The sequence below is a fragment of the Frieseomelitta varia genome, unplaced genomic scaffold (assembly GCF_011392965.1).
Source record: "Frieseomelitta varia isolate USP_RPSP 00005682 unplaced genomic scaffold, Fvar_1.2 scaffold_912, whole genome shotgun sequence".
Lineage (NCBI taxonomy): Eukaryota > Metazoa > Arthropoda > Insecta > Hymenoptera > Apidae > Frieseomelitta > Frieseomelitta varia.
In genome coordinates, this window is record NW_025110715.1 from 106,943 (window position 1) to 124,069 (window position 17,127).

Genomic DNA, 17,127 nt, shown 5'->3' on the forward strand with positions numbered 1-17,127 from the left:
ATTGTTTTAAATGAATTATTCAAACTATAAAATAATGCGTTTTTGTATATTATTTAACAATTTTAACTATTTACTTATAACAACTGACTCAGTGATTGAATTCTTTTATATTTTTATATTTTATATACTTCGTCTATGACCTCGTCTGTGACCAATACTGTTTTATCATTCGTTGATAAAAATTGGAAAATGAAAAGCAATTTGTTACTTGACCGCATTTGGCACGTACCACAGACAAATCAGTTCGTGTATGTATCAAATATAACGAACAAAATGGTTTTCCATTTACAAAAACGATGCTAAATTAAATAACTATGCGTTATCGACTGCATGAAAATTTTCACATTCACAAATTTTTCTTTCGTATAATTTCTTTTCTTTTGTAATGTTATAAAGTGATCAAAATGGCATTAGGACGCAAAGGTTATCAATGTGAAATAATAGGAAAAAACGAAACGAGGGGACAAGAAATTAGGTAAAGAAGATTAATATAACGATTAATTAATTTTAAATACTTTATCTTTTTAAACTCTACTCTTTTTTCTCGTAATTCTTTTTAACGATTCGTAATCATGGTATACATAGATTATTCAGAAATAGGAATAATAGAAACAGCGAGCAAAGTTTTCTACGATGCTGTGAACAGAAATCAACGGTGTCCGATTTGGTGTATAATTATTTAAGAAAGGTCGCGTATACCGATAGCGTTCGAAAACATCGCAACAATGCGTGCAATAAGTTTCGAAGAAATACGAGAAAAACGATCGTCCATCCGTCGCGCAGATATTCAAATGCAGGTATAAACGTAGAATGAGTCGCGCTTTTGATGTAATTTATTAATTTATATAAATCATATGAAATTATTTCTCTTATGCATAACATGTTTTTGGTCTTTTAGATGGTAACGGATTAAAATCTTATATAAGTAAAGCACTTTCTTTCGCGGTGCATTCAGGTTATTTAATTCCTACCGATGGAACCGGAAGGTTCCTTGCACTTTCTCCGTGTTTGATGTTACATCATACGCTGACAGATACAAATGATACACATAAATCAAGAGATAAATAATTCGTGAAAGTTAAATGATACTGACAATGAAAAAAAAAAGGCAAGACAATGATTGAACAAAAGGTATGAAGAACACCTTCGTTTATTGTACGTCTGACAAAATTTATATACTATAAAAATATGTTGTACAAAAAAATTACATGTGAAAACATTTCATTCAAAAATGATTTCTAATTATTCAGTAGATATTTTAGCTTAAATCATTATTTGTTAACAATTTAGATCAATGTCGCGTTTACCAGAGTCACAAGCTCTAAACTAAGGATTTACTTAATTATGTCTGCCTCTTCGTTTCTCTTGTCGCTTACACTCTTCCTGACAACGTTTAAGCCACGCTTTTAACTCTTTCTCGCGCTTTTTCGCTTCTGAAGGTGTCATCCTGTCTCGCAATTCATTATAAATATCGTCCATGTTTAATCTATCATTCTCCATCGTTACTCTATCGTCAGTTTCCACTGTTCTTCTCCTTTCTCGATCAGTCTCTTCTCTTCTTGACTCGACCAGGGAATCCCGTGTTATTCTTGTTTGTCTTTCTTCATTTGTCCTCCTGTCACTATTTTCTTGCAAAGTTTCTCTTTCTTCTTGCACTCTTGAATCATCTTTCGTGCTTCTCTGCACTTGATCCTCGCATACACATTCGTCTTCGTCTACGCGTTCGTTGCAAGAGCATTCTGGTATTTCTTCACGTTCTTCGTGCTGTCTTCGAGAACCTCTTTTTGTTTTATTGATCGATACTTTTCGACTTTTACTTGTAGGTTCTGGTTCTTCGTCAGTTGTAGTTTCACACTCGCAATAGTCACCTTTATCAATGCGTTTTCTGCGACGTTTCGGTGTTCTAACTGGTGAAGACATCGTGCAATCTCTTCTACCTCTCGCGCAAGTGGTCTGATTCATCGAGATCGCATTTGGTCCGATCAAGTGATACTCATTTTCTAGCAGCTTCATGACGAATCTAGGATGAAATTTTATCGATAAATTATTTCGATCTAATAAATGAAAGAGGAGAGTAATAGTCAATATAAAAGCATTAGAATAATTACTTAAAAAATTTTAAGATTTTCTTAAAATATGTGTCTATTTAAGTAATGTTGGTAATATAAATAATAATAGGATATAAAATAAATAAAAAATATGGAGAACAAAATATTTTGTTAATAATTTCAATAATAAGTATTTTTAAATAAAAAATATCATTTTATATAAAATATATCATCACAGCTATTTACAGCGTATCTTAGTGTAGTTTGTAGTTTCACATAGAAAAACATATAATTGCATTTTCTTTACAGATTCCAGTGACCAAAAGATCCTTCTTTTAAGGTTTTAACCTTTTAAATTTCATCTATAGATAAAAAAATGATGTTTCATCGAGTGAAACGAGCCGATGGAAGCGTTACAGCTGAACTGCAAACGAAACTGGTCGATAGATGCACGGTCTACGAGCGAGATAAACGGTTTTGCAGTTGCCTTGAAACGCGATCGTGTCTCACGCGAGACACAATTTTCGCCTACACCGGCTGTTTCGCTCTATTTGACGCAGAACTAACCCTTGGGAACAGACCTGTTTCAGAGCGGTTCGCACCTGAGCGTAAAGGTCACCGTCGTCGCGATAATTTGTTTGAATATAGTCAACAATATTCTCAACGGTGGAAGTTGGTAGCAATCGGTCCTCTTTGAGCTGCAATAACCTCATTGCCTCCATTACGCGCAGAGAGAACCTCGAAGAGTTCTCTGCGAAATGCATGCATTCACAGATTTTCTGCAGCCAATGAGAAAACAGTTTTATTAAGATGAACAGCATTATGATCGTTGTTATTTTTGTTGAATATTCTAATAATAAATCAGGAATGAGAAGTTGAAACTGTCAAAGAATGACTGATAAAGAATGATGAAAAATTTTATAATAACTGTATTTTGATTTATAACCTAAGTTGAATATATTGAGAGAGAATTTGTGACGATAGAATATATTATGATGAAGTTAGAAATGAAAATGATTTGAGTTAAAATTAATAAAGATTTAAAAAGATGGACTTTATTGAACTTTAAAAAAAGTAATTTTTTTGTTAATGTTCCTTTATAATATGTATCTTGGACCTTTTTGGTAGCAGGATTTTCTTTTGCACAAGCTATACACTCTGATTCATCATCTTCATTGCCATCATTGTTATCACTGTTTAAATTCTCTTTCTTATCTTCTTCAAGGATTTCATTTAACATTTTATTTGCTTCTTCGTCTGATAATATTCTTCGTTCTGAATTTTCCATATTCGATGTAAATAATTAGAAAAGAAAACATATAAAATTTAGGGAAAGAACACCACGTACTTGTATCAAGCGCGTGAATTTGAAGATTATCATTTATTGAGATGTTTATCGGAGTGGATTATCTTGAAGGGAGTTGTATAACCATAACATTATATTTAGAATAATTATTTTACACATGTTCAGATACATATTTAACATATTTAAATTCACTATAATTTTGAAATGAAGACAAAGAGGTACTTCAAAATATTTATTTGTAATATTATAGTCTTCTAAAAATAACACTGTTTTTCCAAAAAGAATTTTATTTTTATTACATTATTTATTAATTTCTTACGGGATTTATTAATGTTTAAATAATGATAGGAACTTACATATTTTACAGCGTAGAATCAAGCAGTGAAATCAAATGAAAGAACCCTACGTTCCATTTTTTAAGACAGATATCAGATCCATCTCGCCTGAAGTTACATGAGTCCATGAGTTACCTTTGTGTTTGCCACGCGTCAGTATTGATTTGCAATTGAAATAACACTACATGAACATGCTATATAGTCAGGAGGCGGTGTGTTGGTCTCAGGAGGAAAAAATAGGAGGAGTTTGATCGTTGGAGGGAGAACTGTATGAGTAAAATATTAATGAGAGGCACTTTTTGTTCGTATACGGAAATAATACGCTTTCATTTCGATAGTAACTAACTGTATTGCAAATCATCAAATTATCATCTTCATAATGTCTTGTATACAATGAAACTACATATTGCTCTCTTTTCCTTATGGAAATTTTTATTTTAAATTTTATTTTAAGAATAAGTTTATTCAATCAGATCATTGGAGAATTATTGAATAGAATGTAAGATTTAAGATTCTAAAGACTTAAGAAATAATGATTAGAAAAAGAAGAATATCGAGAATGGTGTTTAGATTACTTTAGAAGACTTAAGAAATAATGATTAGAAAAAGAAGAATATCGAGAATGGTGTTTAGATTACTTTGGAATTTTACAAAGGTGTTGATGGTTGTTTCATATCTGATAAAGACGAGCCTGCTAGCCAAGAATTACTTGGACGAATGTGGATAAGAACCGTGCCAGTGCGGTAGGCCACAATTTGCCAACAGCCTGGGAACCAAAGGGCTGTATGCTCTTTTTATAGCTTCAAATTCTGACCATCGAAGAATACTATTATATTTTCTAGTCTTTCTTAATGGAGCAGAAGGTATTTTTAAGTGAAAACACTGAAATAAGGATGAAATACTATAAAAGGAAGATACGTAATAACAATCAAACAATTATGGACTAAAGAATTATTCGATACAGGGCATAAGATTTTAAAGTTAAGTTAAATTTTAGAATTAATAGGATAGAATATGAAATTATACTTCTATTTTTTATATATTTTTGTATAATGTATGTGCTTCAGATGAATTTTATCATAAAAATTTACTTTTCAAATTATTGTGATTTTTAGGTATATATATAGTGAACACATTTTTATGTATAATCTGCTTCTGAATTCTCCAAGGATCAAATATAAATCTAGAAATCAAACGAACTCGCAAGTTGCGATGCACGTTGAAGAAAATCAGGTAATCTAAAAGGAGGAAAGCGAAATGCTGGCACGTTAATCTTTCATCGCAGGCGATACTTCCCGCACCAAGGAAGCGTAAACGAAGCAACGAAAACAGAAACTTGTTAATCAGCACACACCTGACACGGAACACGTAGAAGAAACACAGAACGTGGTCGGGAATCAGTGGTAAATAGGCGAACCGAGCAAAGTAAGAAAAGTTTAATCGCGTCTTTTGGCAAAGAGGAGGGGCGTCCTCGTGACGACTTGATGAGATAACTTTGCTCAGGTTGTGAAACAATGGGCGTCACGAATACGTGACTTCGTGCAGGGGTGAAAGAGGAATCCGTGCTTCCTACGCGAAGATGGTAAACGATGGATGAAATTAAGGGTTAAACACGCGACCCGTTTGCCATGATGTCGCTCTAGATGTACATACGTACGGAATCGTGCGTGATCTTCCTCCGTATTCATCACTTGCGAACAAGGAGAACACACATTTTGCTCGTGAAACAACGAAAAATACTTGTTGAAGCTTCTTCAAGTGAATCATTTATACGCGGTTTGAACTTTAGAGAACTTGGAAATTTAGGATCCATTTGATTTTTTTTATTACTAGTATCATTGAATTACAACAGGTGAATTAGTTAAATATTAAGATAAAAATTGATTATGTATAAATAATTACGTAAAAATATATTGTATTAGCTCTTTTTCTAAATGGATTCTAATGGATTTGAGACACTCATTTTGAAGTTTCTTAAATCTTGTGAAGTTTCATGAAGTTTTTATGGAGATATAATATAATCATCCAATACAGTCAATATAGTCAAACTTGATTCAATTATTTTAATAAAATATCAGAATATTTTAAGTACTGTATGTTCTAACAAAACTTGCTATTCCAATTAAGATTCTTATCACTAAATGAATGTTATGTTGCTATTGTTTGCTATATTTTCATTTTAAAATCATGAAATATTAATCTTTAGTAATTCTTTTTCGGATAAAATAAAAGTATGCTTAAAGAAATTAAGCAAATACATATTAGTAGATTAATTTTTAATAATTGCTTTTATGTATAAGGCAAATATACTTGAAAGAATTTAGGGGAAACTCTGGTACTTTAAAAGTAGCATAAAAAAAAAAAGGGAAAGAGAGTACGATAAGTAAAATGCGATGGCGGCAAGATACGATCCGAGTGTGTAATCCGTCGTTTCCAGGACTGCGATTACGCGGATTAGCCAGAGGTCGCGCAGTGTCATGGGAGATCTAAGGGGTGCGTCCGGGGCTCAGGAGGTCACATGACATGATGTCACGTTACTCGTTGGTCGCGGACAGGTGTTTGGGTTCGCACGAGCGGAGACCAAGCGAGCAAAAGCTGTGGGGGCGTTTGCTATCGCGAATTCAGCCGCATAATGATAACGAGCGGTCGACAGAGCGACGAGAAAGCAATTCGTAATGTCAGGACAAGTCTCATTGATTATTTTTGTTTTTCTAGAAAATAGAAATCGATTAATAGAATCGATTAACAGGCATAGCTTTTATTGGTATCTTTATATGATTACTATGAATTTCCTGTTTCTAAAAAGGAAAATATCCATTATCTATATGTTTCAGATAAATTATCTTGTTGTCAGTTATAATAATTTTATTTGTAGTATTTTTGAATTTCAAAATCACATCTAAGAAAGTCGAATGAACAAAGTCCGGAATTGTTAGAATTTATTGAAGAATGCGATGGCGTAGTTTTCGGAAACAATATACTTTTCGAATGATGATTTACACTGATGATTGTACAAAGAATATCGGAATATCTTATGCATCGCAAAACTGTTGGATCTTCTGATCTACACATAGCGTGGGAGGAGATCTAATTTATCGCATTTTCAGGTAGTTTTGTTTTTTCTTAAATTAATTGACCTTAATTAACGGAAACATTTACACATTTTCATAAAATCAGTGGCGGAACTTTTTTTAAAAAGTATTATAAAAAATAAAAAAGAATGAGATTTTTTAGCTCTCTGTATGTATTTGATCTTTCAATAAACGATTTTAAAAGATAAAGAAAATCATGCATAAATATGGATTAAATATTAGAAATAATAGTATGTTTAAAAGTGGGTCTGGAAATGAATCATTTTGTTTCTTGCAGGTACACCTGGTGAACTTAGGTATTGAAGCTAAACTGTTATTCCTAAGACACCTGTACCGTGGCCTCGTGAGATCACGACCACATGGTTCGTGGGCGCATCACCCTTCAACGCCAAATTAGATATTACGATAACAAATAGCGTTATTTAACCCGCGGTTCGCCCTCCCCCGAGTTAAATTTGGACAGGCAATATAATCCATGCTGTTCATCCCCTTTTTTCGCGTACGAAAACAACACGCTATCCCGTAAATCACCGTCGCACCTCTAACCTTCTTTCGCGCAATTACGTTTGCCGCTAGTATTCAACTTTCGTCAAAGAAAAGAACAAAGCTTAATGTTGCAAACTTACACGTAGATATGACGAACTTGTTAAAATTAGAGATTTTAAATTATTTACTTAAGAATCTCATTTGATGTGGAAATTAAGCGTTCTTTGTGAATTTCTTTCAAAAAAATTGCCAAAGATAGCTGAATAATTTTTGGAAATATTAAAAATCTTTTTTTTAAAAAAATAATTATTTCTTGAGTGGCTATACATACATATTGTGTAATAAATTGACTGTCCATATTTTAAAACTTTTAAATATTTTTGGATTAATATTTCTTGAAGTTCTTACTCATATTGTAAATGGAAAGTGTATTCAGCGCATGACCAGTTAACAATTTATATACTATTTGTTGATCGAATTATTGATGTTATACATATTTCCTGATTATTTTATGCCAATTAAGCTTCGCAGTACTCAGTGACAGACACGCGAAGGTCAAAGGACATGCTTGTTCTGTTGCAGTATAGCTACAGCTCTTGTGAAAAGCAATCGACCATTAATTGCCATCCATGTTGTACGAACGGCGGGGATTGCAACATTGATGAGGTCGAATAGAAACAATTTTGAACCCCGAGTCGGTCTCATCAATGTTGCAGCCCTCCATACTCTGTTGCTTAGCTGGTCGTGTAATTTACTTGATAATAATTACCAACGCATTAAACATTCGTAAGTAACATGAAAGTGTCAGCTGTCAATTGTCCCAGAGACATTAAAAACACGTAGCTTGCAACAATTCTTGTCTGCGTGAGCAAGATAAATATAGCAAGATAAATGCTGTGAAATAATGCCAAAAGATAAGGAAGATTTAAAATTTTCAAAAGCACGATAGTAAAACCTAAGAACTTCCAACAGTGAAGATTGGAAGAAGAAATTAAATTTACCTTACTTTACAATGATTTTCAAGATGTTTTGAAAAATGATGATTAGTAATATGAAGTCACATAGCCATGTTATACCAGATGTTATATCATTATTTGTGAAATGTAAAAAAATTGCAAACAACAAAGCAATACGCCAGAATTTTAAAGAAAATATGTGTATATGTGTATAATCTTCTATTCTGTTTTACATGCATATGGTGAGTCGTAAGTAGCAGTATAACTAAAATGGATTTTATATGAAAAAAATGAACAAAAAATTAAAATACTTGAGGATGCCATAAATTAGGTCCTCTCCTACACTGCGTGCGATTGCAACAAATAGAAAACATCCTTGCAAATGAAGCAAGGACGTTTCTTGCATTTCATATTGCTCTTACAATATCAAAAATATCTTCTTTAAGAAGACAATAATTCTTTGACATATTTATAACGTACACTGACATGAAATAATTATACATTTTTTTTTACAGGGAAAATCGTCGTGCCAACGTTAGTTTGAAGTACGCATCAGTGAACCAATGATATAACCAAAAGAAAAAGAGCATAAAAACATGTTTCATAAACAGTATCGTACGTCAGTAACAACTTTCAACGCGATGCCGATTCTAATCTCCGTCATTCAATCATGCAAAATAGAAAAAGCCCAGCGACCTATTATAACAACAGATCTAGAGATTAGGATCGTGCGTAAGGCTAGGCGATTATTGCTCGCGGGCTCATCAACCAGGGATTGGCCGGTCAGAGTTAGGCTTTTGTGTTGCTTGACCACTCAAAATATCAGCCGAGTGCTTACCCCTAACGATTCAGGGGCGGAACAATCGTTCTTTTGCGCGTTGCGCATGTTCATAGGGGCGGAACTACCCCCGATGGCAACGAATTGCGGATTCTCTGAGTAGGAAGTTATGCGGTAGCGAAGCACGTGACGAGAAACATCAACAGACTCAACGAGAAGTCGAGGTCGTGATGAGGAAGAAGTTACACCACGGAAGAAGTCGAGTCTCTTCTAAAAACTTAATGTCGTCCTTAAACGTCTGAATAACGGCTTTCGATATCTTTTAATTGTTATTAAATTTACTTTCAGTAAATATAAAAAATTAAATTATATAAAAAAATCAGATTATGTTAAAGTATTATTAAAATTTTCAAAATTCTTTTGTTAAATTTTTAGTGAATAAGTCAGGGACAATTCATTTATGAAACAAGAGGAAAAAGATTGTGATTTTTATTTTGTAATGAATGGGAGATATCAAGATCGAAGAGTTTAACTTATGGATGATAAAGTGAACTTTTGTGGATGATAAAGAAAGAAGTTCAAATAAACATGATAAATTACGAGTTTAAAATTAATTGAAGATTAAGATTAAGAATTCGTTGAAGTATTCTACGACACCTTGAAAAAAAACATTTTTAGAGTAGAGATATCGATGATTGATATGATTCATTGATGAATTTGAAAAATGATTTGATCGTACTTGTTGCTGCACGTGATTTCATCGCTGTTTATAATTTCTGAAGTATCTGTTTTAGAGGAATGAGCTCTCACGCGCATGCAAGAACGATTTGTAGCGGAAGCGCAGTGTCAGGTGCTGTTTCTGCGTTGCATTTTTTGAGAAGCTATAGTCTATTCACGCCGAATTCAGGTATTTCTCGTTGATCGTCACTTTGTTCATTTTTAGCTAGAAATCTGTATGTTTTCTTTTTTCTATCGATTTTCGCAATACGATTTCCTTTTTTAATAAAATCGCTTATTTTCTGACTATAAGTACTCATCTTCTTTATATTTTATAGATATATAACAGCATAGTAATGAAGAAATATACTTTGATATCTTTGTTGTTAATATTAAATCATTCCATAAGCAAGCACCCGGATTAGCGATTGATTGATGGTGAAATTTTTGATATTTTTTATAATTCATTGTCTTTCCTCAAATTTCCTATTCCATTTTCTAAAATGGAATTTTAACTGCTCAGAAAAATTGTATTATTATCTTATGGAATCATTCAATATATGCCTTTTTGTATATTATTATGTTCATTTATTATTTAAATTAGTATGTATAAATTTCATCATTATTTTATACATTTCTTTTTCAGTTGTGCAGTTTGATATTTTGTTTAGTTACAGAGGATGTAATGATAATCAATTCATGGATAAATGAACATGTTGATTAATAAGAAATTTGAATTTGAGTAATTCCCAAGCGATTTGTAAATCCTCCAATAGCCGTGATCGTCTAGTGGTTAGGACCCTACGTTGTGGCCGTAGTAACCCAGGTTCGAATCCTGGTCACGGCAATGTGCTTATGACACATTTGTCACGGTAGAGGTTTATATTTTTTCCAATTTTTATTTATTTTTTATATTTATTCATTTGTCTAAAATTATTCGATACTTTATTCTTATATTAATATCATTGGAATAATCAAAGAGATATTACAGAAGGTAAAATCAGATTGAACAAATATATATTTGAAAAATATAACACAGTCACTTACTTTAAAGTCGATCGTGTACGAAAATTTGTCGAATATTATTAAAATTTTATATCTAGTAACGTATTTCTTTTTCTTTTAATTCATCAGCTTGGCGTTGAACTTGTATTAATTTTTTAATCTTAAGATTAATTGCAGAGTTTTGCTTCTTTTTTAAATGCAATTATAAGGACAAAAAAGAAGTAATTGATCTATGGATTGACAAAAAATTACTTGTTATTATAATTACCCCTGGTGGGACTCGAACCCACAATCCCCGGTTTAGGAGACCGATGCCTTATCCATTAGGCCACAGGGGCTGTTAGTACTTCGTTTCTTTAAACTAAATACTCCTCAGCCATTGTATAAAAAAATTTATATATGTTAATAAATTTATTACTTCAAGAACATTGCTTTTCAAAGTAATTGAATTAAATAAATCAGAATTCATGAATATATATTGCACGGTTTGGCAACATATATTCTCAAAATAAAATTCGAAACTAGTTTGCAACATGTTCTCCTTATTAATAATGATAATCGAAATTATACCAATATAGTAAAATTATACCAATTTTATAGATCTATGCAGATACAAGCCATACAATTCTAAAGACTACAACTTTGGAAATATCGACATTTTAGAAAATTCAAATATATCAGATACAGCGATCGGTCGAACGCCATCGCCATTAACACCCCCGTCTTTGTCGGCAACATTTTCAATTCCGGGATCTTTACTTCAACCACCATTCGTAACTACTATGCCACCTTTAATGCAGTCTATAAGTGTACCTCCGGCGTTTTCAAATAGCAATGCAAGTAAGTTAATGTTTATTTCAGTTATTTAACTTATAAAAATATAAATGTTTATATAAATTATGTAGAGCTATTTATTATTATCTGAGGGTATTATTACATGCCTCGGTAGCGCAGTAGGCAGCGCGTAAGTCTCATAATCTTAAGGTCGTGAGTTCGATCCTCACCCGGGGCAATTAGTTTTTGTTTTCTTTAGTTACTTTGTTTTTTAGGTTCTTTTAGATACTTTAATTAAACACATTAAAGAGAATAATTTTATATTTGGTATTGATCGTTTGCACTTGACACATTATTTGATACTATCGATTAACAACTCTGGCAGTGTTATGAAATAAATTATAGCCTGTAGCGAAGTGCAAAGGATTAAAGTACAGTGACCAGAGTTGAGATCAGTAATCTGATTAGATTATAATTAACGAAATCAAGCATGATTACTGATTTATCTTGGCGTTGATTAATCGATCAGTAACTACTAATAAGTATGATTATATTCAGCAATTGATAATAAAAATCATTACAAAAGAAATCAATTACTGTTCAACCATCTGTCAGTAATCAATGATCAATGAAATATTTAATCTGTCGATATAAAACAGGTACAATGATAAGTCGTCACTTTTTGGGTGCGAATAATATTACAAGCATGCATAGACGACCAAGAAGCGAAAAAAAACCAATTCCTGACGATCAGAAAGATGAGAAATATTATGAAAGGCGTAAACGTAATAACCAAGCTGCGAAAAAATCTCGTGACGCTCGTAAAATACGAGAAGATAACGTGAGTACAAGTAAATTATACCTAAACTACAAAAAAAAAAGAAATAATAATAATAAAATAAAATATTTGCAATAGATTGCATTGCGAGCAACAATGTTGGAACATGAAAATGCAATTTTAAGAGCACAAGTGATAACACTTCGAGAGGAAGCACAATGTCTAAGACACATGTTAATTAAACAACAAGCACCATCATTGCATTCCATCGATCGTTCGATTTCTTCTATGACACCAGTTACATTATCGCCTCCTCATTCGACAGCAACTTTGGATTGCCAGACTTGAAGTACGTCATTAACAAAAATGAAATTTTTAACAATCAAGTGAATAATTTGGGAGAATCATACTGGAGAACACATCGTACTCGTAAAGTGATATTAAATTACTCAGTTAAGTCTGTTATATTTAGTGTAAGAATTTTTAAATTTTATTAATGTCTTTCATGTTATTTATATCTAGAGTTAAAAAACACATGAAAAAAATTTACTCCTCGTCAACTACATTAGATGTAAAACTGTTTTAGAACAGAAGCATTATTGAAAGAAATTTTGAGAATCAAACATAGACAAACCGTTAACGTTAAAATTATCTTGACGCTACTTTCAAGTTAAAAAAGATGATGTAAAATGGTTTTGTCGTTTCTTCAATTAAATAGGAATATTAATGTAAATAACAATACATGTATCATTTTATAATTGTTGAAAAATAAAATTCTATCCATTACAAACAAAATGGATTTAAAATAGCATTCTAGTTCTATCGTATAGATAAATATTTTATTAAGTAGGCAATTTATATATTACATAACTGATATAAATATAAAAATTTTAACTGTGATAGAATATTTAATTCCAATAATCGTTCAGCGCTGACGTAATAAGAAATTCAAATGAAAAATTGGTATCGCAAGTAACTGAATATTCAAGCAAAATTTGAATATATTTTTAACAAATGTAATGAAAAATTTCGGTATTACATTGATTAATTTTTTTAGAAATGATCAAGAGAATAAACTAAAGCAAAACTATTATATTGTCATGATATTATATCTATGTACATTAAAATAAAGTTTATAAAAAATTCATTAAATCCACATGTAATATAATAATAATCTTGTAACATTCGAAAACTGTTTGCGAAGTATTGTATAACAAAAACTATCTGTATATTACTAATTTAGTTTCATGGTAATAATAATTGGTAATAATAATTTTGTAATTTGGCAATGCATATACTGAAGTAAACACTGTATCAGTTTAACTGTGTTGCATGTTCACTGGGGAATTTAAGCTTGATTGTGCGTGGAATATTAAAATGTGCTGTTTCTGATAATTAATACTTAATTAATAATTAATATTTAATTAATACTATTGATTTTAATTCTTTAAATGAACAAAGCACAAAAACAGTTTTGAATGTAAACAATAGACAAATTTCAAGCGCAGCGACGAATCTGAATCTGGTCTTTGCTATTTGTTATTTATATCTTCGATTTCAAATTAACAAAATAATTAATTTAATTGGAATATTAAATTGGAAAGATCATTAACGATTAATATTAATTAATATTACTTTAATTTATAAATTAATGATTGATATTAATTGATGTCTAATTTCAAAAAAGTATTTTGTATCATCAATGTTGTTACTTACAACTCAAAAATCAATATAGAACAGCGAGCGATTAAAATGATTATCAATGATGAAAATAATAATCGACATCATCAATAAATTCGTTATCAGAATCTTTTTGTTTATTGCCTCGGCTATGCTAATGCATAATTTGTATTTATCGCGCCAAGTATTTCTTGATACTTCTTGAACTTAACACTGTGAGGTGTTACAAGGCTGCACAATAGTTCACGATTGCAGCAAATAGACGTTTGTATAAGAAAAAACGACAGATGCTTTGATCATTAATTTAATTATTGATTGTAGCTTTGTTATGTAAGTTGCATTAATTTTTTTAATGACATATATTTCACGAAATAATCATTTCTTTTATATCATATTATATACATTTATACGTTTTTGATCACCTAAAAGACACTAAACATCACTATATTAGATAATTGCAATTGCACCGCCGTTAATAACAATACGAACAATATAATTATTACTGAATTTCCTCTCATATTGATCACTTAATGACAATTTTGGCAAAAACAAAATATATATTATTTTTAACGATTACGTTTGATGCAGATGGCGAAATTTCTATTGGCTAACCTGTTTACTATATACAAACTTACTAGCAGTGTTTTGTTCTGTCTAGACACGTTCCAGACGAGGATGAGATTTTGTTGAAATAACCGATCTTTTTATTGTTTATGCCGCGGGGATTTCGCGGTTTTCTTCCTACTTTTTTTCGTGTCGTAGTTGTAGACGACGATTAGTTTTATAAGTTGAGCGAATGAGATATGTTAGTTCACTGAATCTGTTAATTGTTGTCGCTTGAACTGTCAACACCAGAAAAATGCCAAATGTAACTTTTGTGACTGTACTCATCGGGGTCACCGTAGCTACGGTTCTCTATTTTATATTTGGAACTAATAAGCAGAGAACTCAGCAACAATATTATCAGTACCCAGCAGAACGCTACTCAGAGTAAGTGTTTCAAACAAGAGTCAAATGTAAATACGTAATAAAAGTTTTGTACGAAAATATAATAAACAACTGTTCCTTTTTTCCAGTGATAATAGACCAGACAACACGTCTAAAGAATGTTCAATATGTTTAGTTCCATTGAAACGTAAAGATTTGTATATCTTACCTTGTGAACATGAGTTTCACAAAGTGTGCATCGAAGAGTGGAAAAATCAATCTCCTGGGGTAAGTGATACAAGCAAAACAGTATTACAGTGACCTCACGATTATAGATTTAATAGGTTTTTTAAATTTTATCAAAACGCAATTCAATGAATTTAAATCACACTTGATGTCGTCTTACAGCATCGAGCGTTGTGTCCACTGTGCAGATCACCATTTACATAACTTGTAATGTACTTTCAAATGAATATACAAATTTAATTTAAAACCATGCTATTTGAAACTTAAGCAATCAATAAAAAAACGAAATATTTTTAATTTAGCTTTCGATTTTAAAACTTGCGCATATGAGCATTCTGTTAAATGCATCTTCCCTTTTGTGAGTAATATAGAACAGTGTTTATAAAATCATGTCATAAATAAAAATGTAAGAAGATTTTTACAGAAAGTTTATAATATTTCTCACAAAATGCAAAATTTATGACTTTGTGAAAAGATATATTATTAGTTTTCATTATATGAGAAATTATAAATGATCAAACTTTGAAGCTTTTTTTATATGTAGTAATTAATATTTTAAATGGTGATATACTGTTTAAATTTGATATGACATCAGTATATAAAATTTTTAATAATTTAATAGTAGTTACATTTGATACTTTTAATTACAAGTGTGCAAATATCGGAAAGAGTACAAATTTAGATTGGGTCTAGAATTCTTGGTATTGGGTTGAAATTCTGAAAGCTTGTATAAATATAATTTTACACACACACAATTATATATAATTATATAAATATGTTTGAATATATATGAATACTCATATATTACAATTTGAGAATATATGAATACTCATATTACAATTTTCAGAATTTTAATCCAATTTTACTTAATCTGGTCGAATATTAGACTTGAACTAAGACTCAGGCACCATTTTTAATATTATATGTGCAGCTACTCTATTTTGTAATTTATCACTCTCTATACTACTGCAAACAATATTATACACTCTTTAATTAATTAAAATTGTTATGTTCAACGTTGCAATTGAAAGCAATTAGTGAAATGAGTTTCAGTTCCTATATTTATTTTTTGTCATAAATTATAAGTTTGAAAAATAATGATGGATTCTTTTATCATATTGTGAATTTTTTTAATAATACATAATATAAAATTATTGTTTTACTCTTATAAATTTGATATCAGAATGTATTATTTCTCATTCAACTAAAACAATAAACATTTTGAAATAAAAAGCTTTTAAATCATGATTATATTTAATGAATCAATAATTTTCATGTTGTTTAATCAACTTAATATATAGATGAAATTGTGTAACAAATTTTGTAGAATGCGATATTGTTGTTAAGTTATATATAACGAATAATTGTTTATAAAGCATGTTGCGAAAAATATGAAGTGTAAAATACCATTTCTGTGTGTGAGAAATGAATAAAGTAAATCTAATTTTTAAATAAATATTATGAAACATTGATTCTCATCTGCCTTATTATTTCATTAATATGTAAATTCATTGATAGTTTTATCATTTTTGTGTGCATAACGATCGTCCTAGATAGTGTACGTTTTATTGAAGTGAAAGCAACAGCATGATAATTTTAATGAAGTGTTATAGCAATTTTGCAACATTGTTGAAACGTTTCATTATTTCGACACTATTTCGAAAAAAAAGAAAAGTGAAATTAAAAGAATTACTGAAAATGTGAAAGAAATTAGTTACGGAAACATTCGAGATATTGTATATGCGAGCCACAACATTGGAAATATACCATTTACAAGTGTAATTCTTATGATTATATCGCACGCAGAGCGCTTTTCTTTTCACTAATCATAAATGGCTTCTGTAGTTTCCAGTTCGCTCGATTTGTATCCCTTTCGCAATTGCACACGTAATTTATGATTACTTTCTATTCTTTTTATTTTCATTTCAATAATTTTTTTATTCTTAGTAACGAATCTTTTACTAGGGAATTATATTTATGTACTCTCGCAATAAAATCT

The 17,127-nt window shown here is 30.8% G+C and overlaps 4 protein-coding genes and 3 non-coding genes across 12 annotated transcripts; 5 read left to right on the forward strand and 2 right to left on the reverse strand.

Moving 5' to 3' along the window:
• Positions 1 to 404: 404 nt before the first annotated feature.
• LOC122537500 lies at positions 405 to 1,923 on the forward strand. The gene is made up of 4 exons (XM_043670705.1): positions 405 to 475; positions 586 to 797; positions 899 to 1,131; positions 1,824 to 1,923. The coding sequence occupies exons 1-3, from the start codon at positions 405 to 407 to the stop codon at positions 1,066 to 1,068; spliced, it is 453 nt and encodes a 150-aa protein (XP_043526640.1). The 3' UTR covers positions 1,069 to 1,131; positions 1,824 to 1,923.
• LOC122537491 lies at positions 1,339 to 3,336 on the reverse strand. The gene is made up of 2 exons (XM_043670685.1): positions 3,204 to 3,336; positions 1,339 to 2,054 (listed from the first exon to the last, which is right to left on the reverse strand). Exons 1-2 carry the CDS (start codon positions 3,334 to 3,336, stop codon positions 1,339 to 1,341), a joined length of 849 nt encoding a protein of 282 aa, XP_043526620.1.
• A 6,138-nt stretch (positions 3,337 to 9,474) lies between these two features.
• LOC122537501 (cell death specification protein 2) lies at positions 9,475 to 12,836 on the forward strand. Of its 2 annotated transcripts, XM_043670707.1 has the most exons (6): positions 9,475 to 9,548; positions 9,796 to 9,908; positions 11,324 to 11,563; positions 12,157 to 12,338; positions 12,414 to 12,661; positions 12,798 to 12,836. In XM_043670707.1, exons 1-5 carry the CDS (start codon positions 9,505 to 9,507, stop codon positions 12,621 to 12,623), a joined length of 789 nt encoding a protein of 262 aa, XP_043526642.1. In that variant the 5' UTR covers positions 9,475 to 9,504; the 3' UTR covers positions 12,624 to 12,661; positions 12,798 to 12,836. The 2 variants fall into 2 exon arrangements, with proteins under 2 accessions (XP_043526642.1, XP_043526643.1); XM_043670708.1 differs by lacking the exons at positions 9,475 to 9,548; positions 9,796 to 9,908; positions 12,798 to 12,836 and adding an exon at positions 10,999 to 11,062 and having other exon boundaries at positions 12,414 to 12,788.
• On the forward strand, positions 10,494 to 10,565 carry Trnah-gug. The gene has a single exon. It is a non-coding gene; the product is annotated as a tRNA-His (tRNA).
• Trnar-ccu lies at positions 10,989 to 11,061 on the reverse strand. Its single transcript has one exon. It is a non-coding gene; the product is annotated as a tRNA-Arg (tRNA).
• On the forward strand, positions 11,663 to 11,735 carry Trnam-cau. The gene has a single exon. It is a non-coding gene; the product is annotated as a tRNA-Met (tRNA).
• A 1,300-nt stretch (positions 12,837 to 14,136) lies between the features above and the next one.
• On the forward strand, positions 14,137 to 16,606 carry LOC122537514 (RING finger protein 122-like). 5 transcript variants are annotated; one of them, XM_043670722.1, is made up of 5 exons: positions 14,156 to 14,285; positions 14,544 to 14,738; positions 14,811 to 14,945; positions 15,032 to 15,170; positions 15,291 to 16,606. In XM_043670722.1, exons 3-5 carry the CDS (start codon positions 14,815 to 14,817, stop codon positions 15,330 to 15,332), a joined length of 312 nt encoding a protein of 103 aa, XP_043526657.1. In that variant the 5' UTR covers positions 14,156 to 14,285; positions 14,544 to 14,738; positions 14,811 to 14,814; the 3' UTR covers positions 15,333 to 16,606. The 5 variants fall into 5 exon arrangements, with proteins under 5 accessions (XP_043526655.1, XP_043526660.1, XP_043526657.1 ...); XM_043670720.1 differs by having other exon boundaries at positions 14,137 to 14,285; positions 14,614 to 14,945; XM_043670725.1 differs by having other exon boundaries at positions 14,137 to 14,285; positions 14,614 to 14,945; positions 15,041 to 15,170.
• Positions 16,607 to 17,127: the final 521 nt, after the last annotated feature.

Coding starts and splice junctions, on each gene's coding strand:
- LOC122537514 (XM_043670720.1), top strand. CDS start 14,815: ATGCCAAATGTAACTTTTGTGACTGTACTCATCGGGGTCACCGTAGCT. Junction 14,946..15,031: donor CCAGCAGAACGCTACTCAGA/GTAAGTGTTTCA, acceptor CCTTTTTTCCAG/TGATAATAGACCAGACAACA. Junction 15,171..15,290: donor GGAAAAATCAATCTCCTGGG/GTAAGTGATACA, acceptor GTCGTCTTACAG/CATCGAGCGTTGTGTCCACT.
- LOC122537491 (XM_043670685.1), bottom strand. CDS start 3,336: ATGGAAAATTCAGAACGAAGAATATTATCAGACGAAGAAGCAAATAAA. Junction 2,055..3,203: donor TGAAGATGATGAATCAGAGT/GTATAGCTTGTG, acceptor TTCATTTATTAG/ATCGAAATAATTTATCGATA.
- LOC122537501 (XM_043670707.1), top strand. CDS start 9,505: ATGGGAGATATCAAGATCGAAGAGTTTAACTTATGGATGATAAA. Junction 11,564..12,156: donor GTTTTCAAATAGCAATGCAA/GTAAGTTAATGT, acceptor GATATAAAACAG/GTACAATGATAAGTCGTCAC. Junction 12,339..12,413: donor GTAAAATACGAGAAGATAAC/GTGAGTACAAGT, acceptor TATTTGCAATAG/ATTGCATTGCGAGCAACAAT.
- LOC122537500 (XM_043670705.1), top strand. CDS start 405: ATGGCATTAGGACGCAAAGGTTATCAATGTGAAATAATAGGAAAAAAC. Junction 476..585: donor ACGAGGGGACAAGAAATTAG/GTAAAGAAGATT, acceptor TGGTATACATAG/ATTATTCAGAAATAGGAATA. Junction 798..898: donor GCGCAGATATTCAAATGCAG/GTATAAACGTAG, acceptor TTGGTCTTTTAG/ATGGTAACGGATTAAAATCT.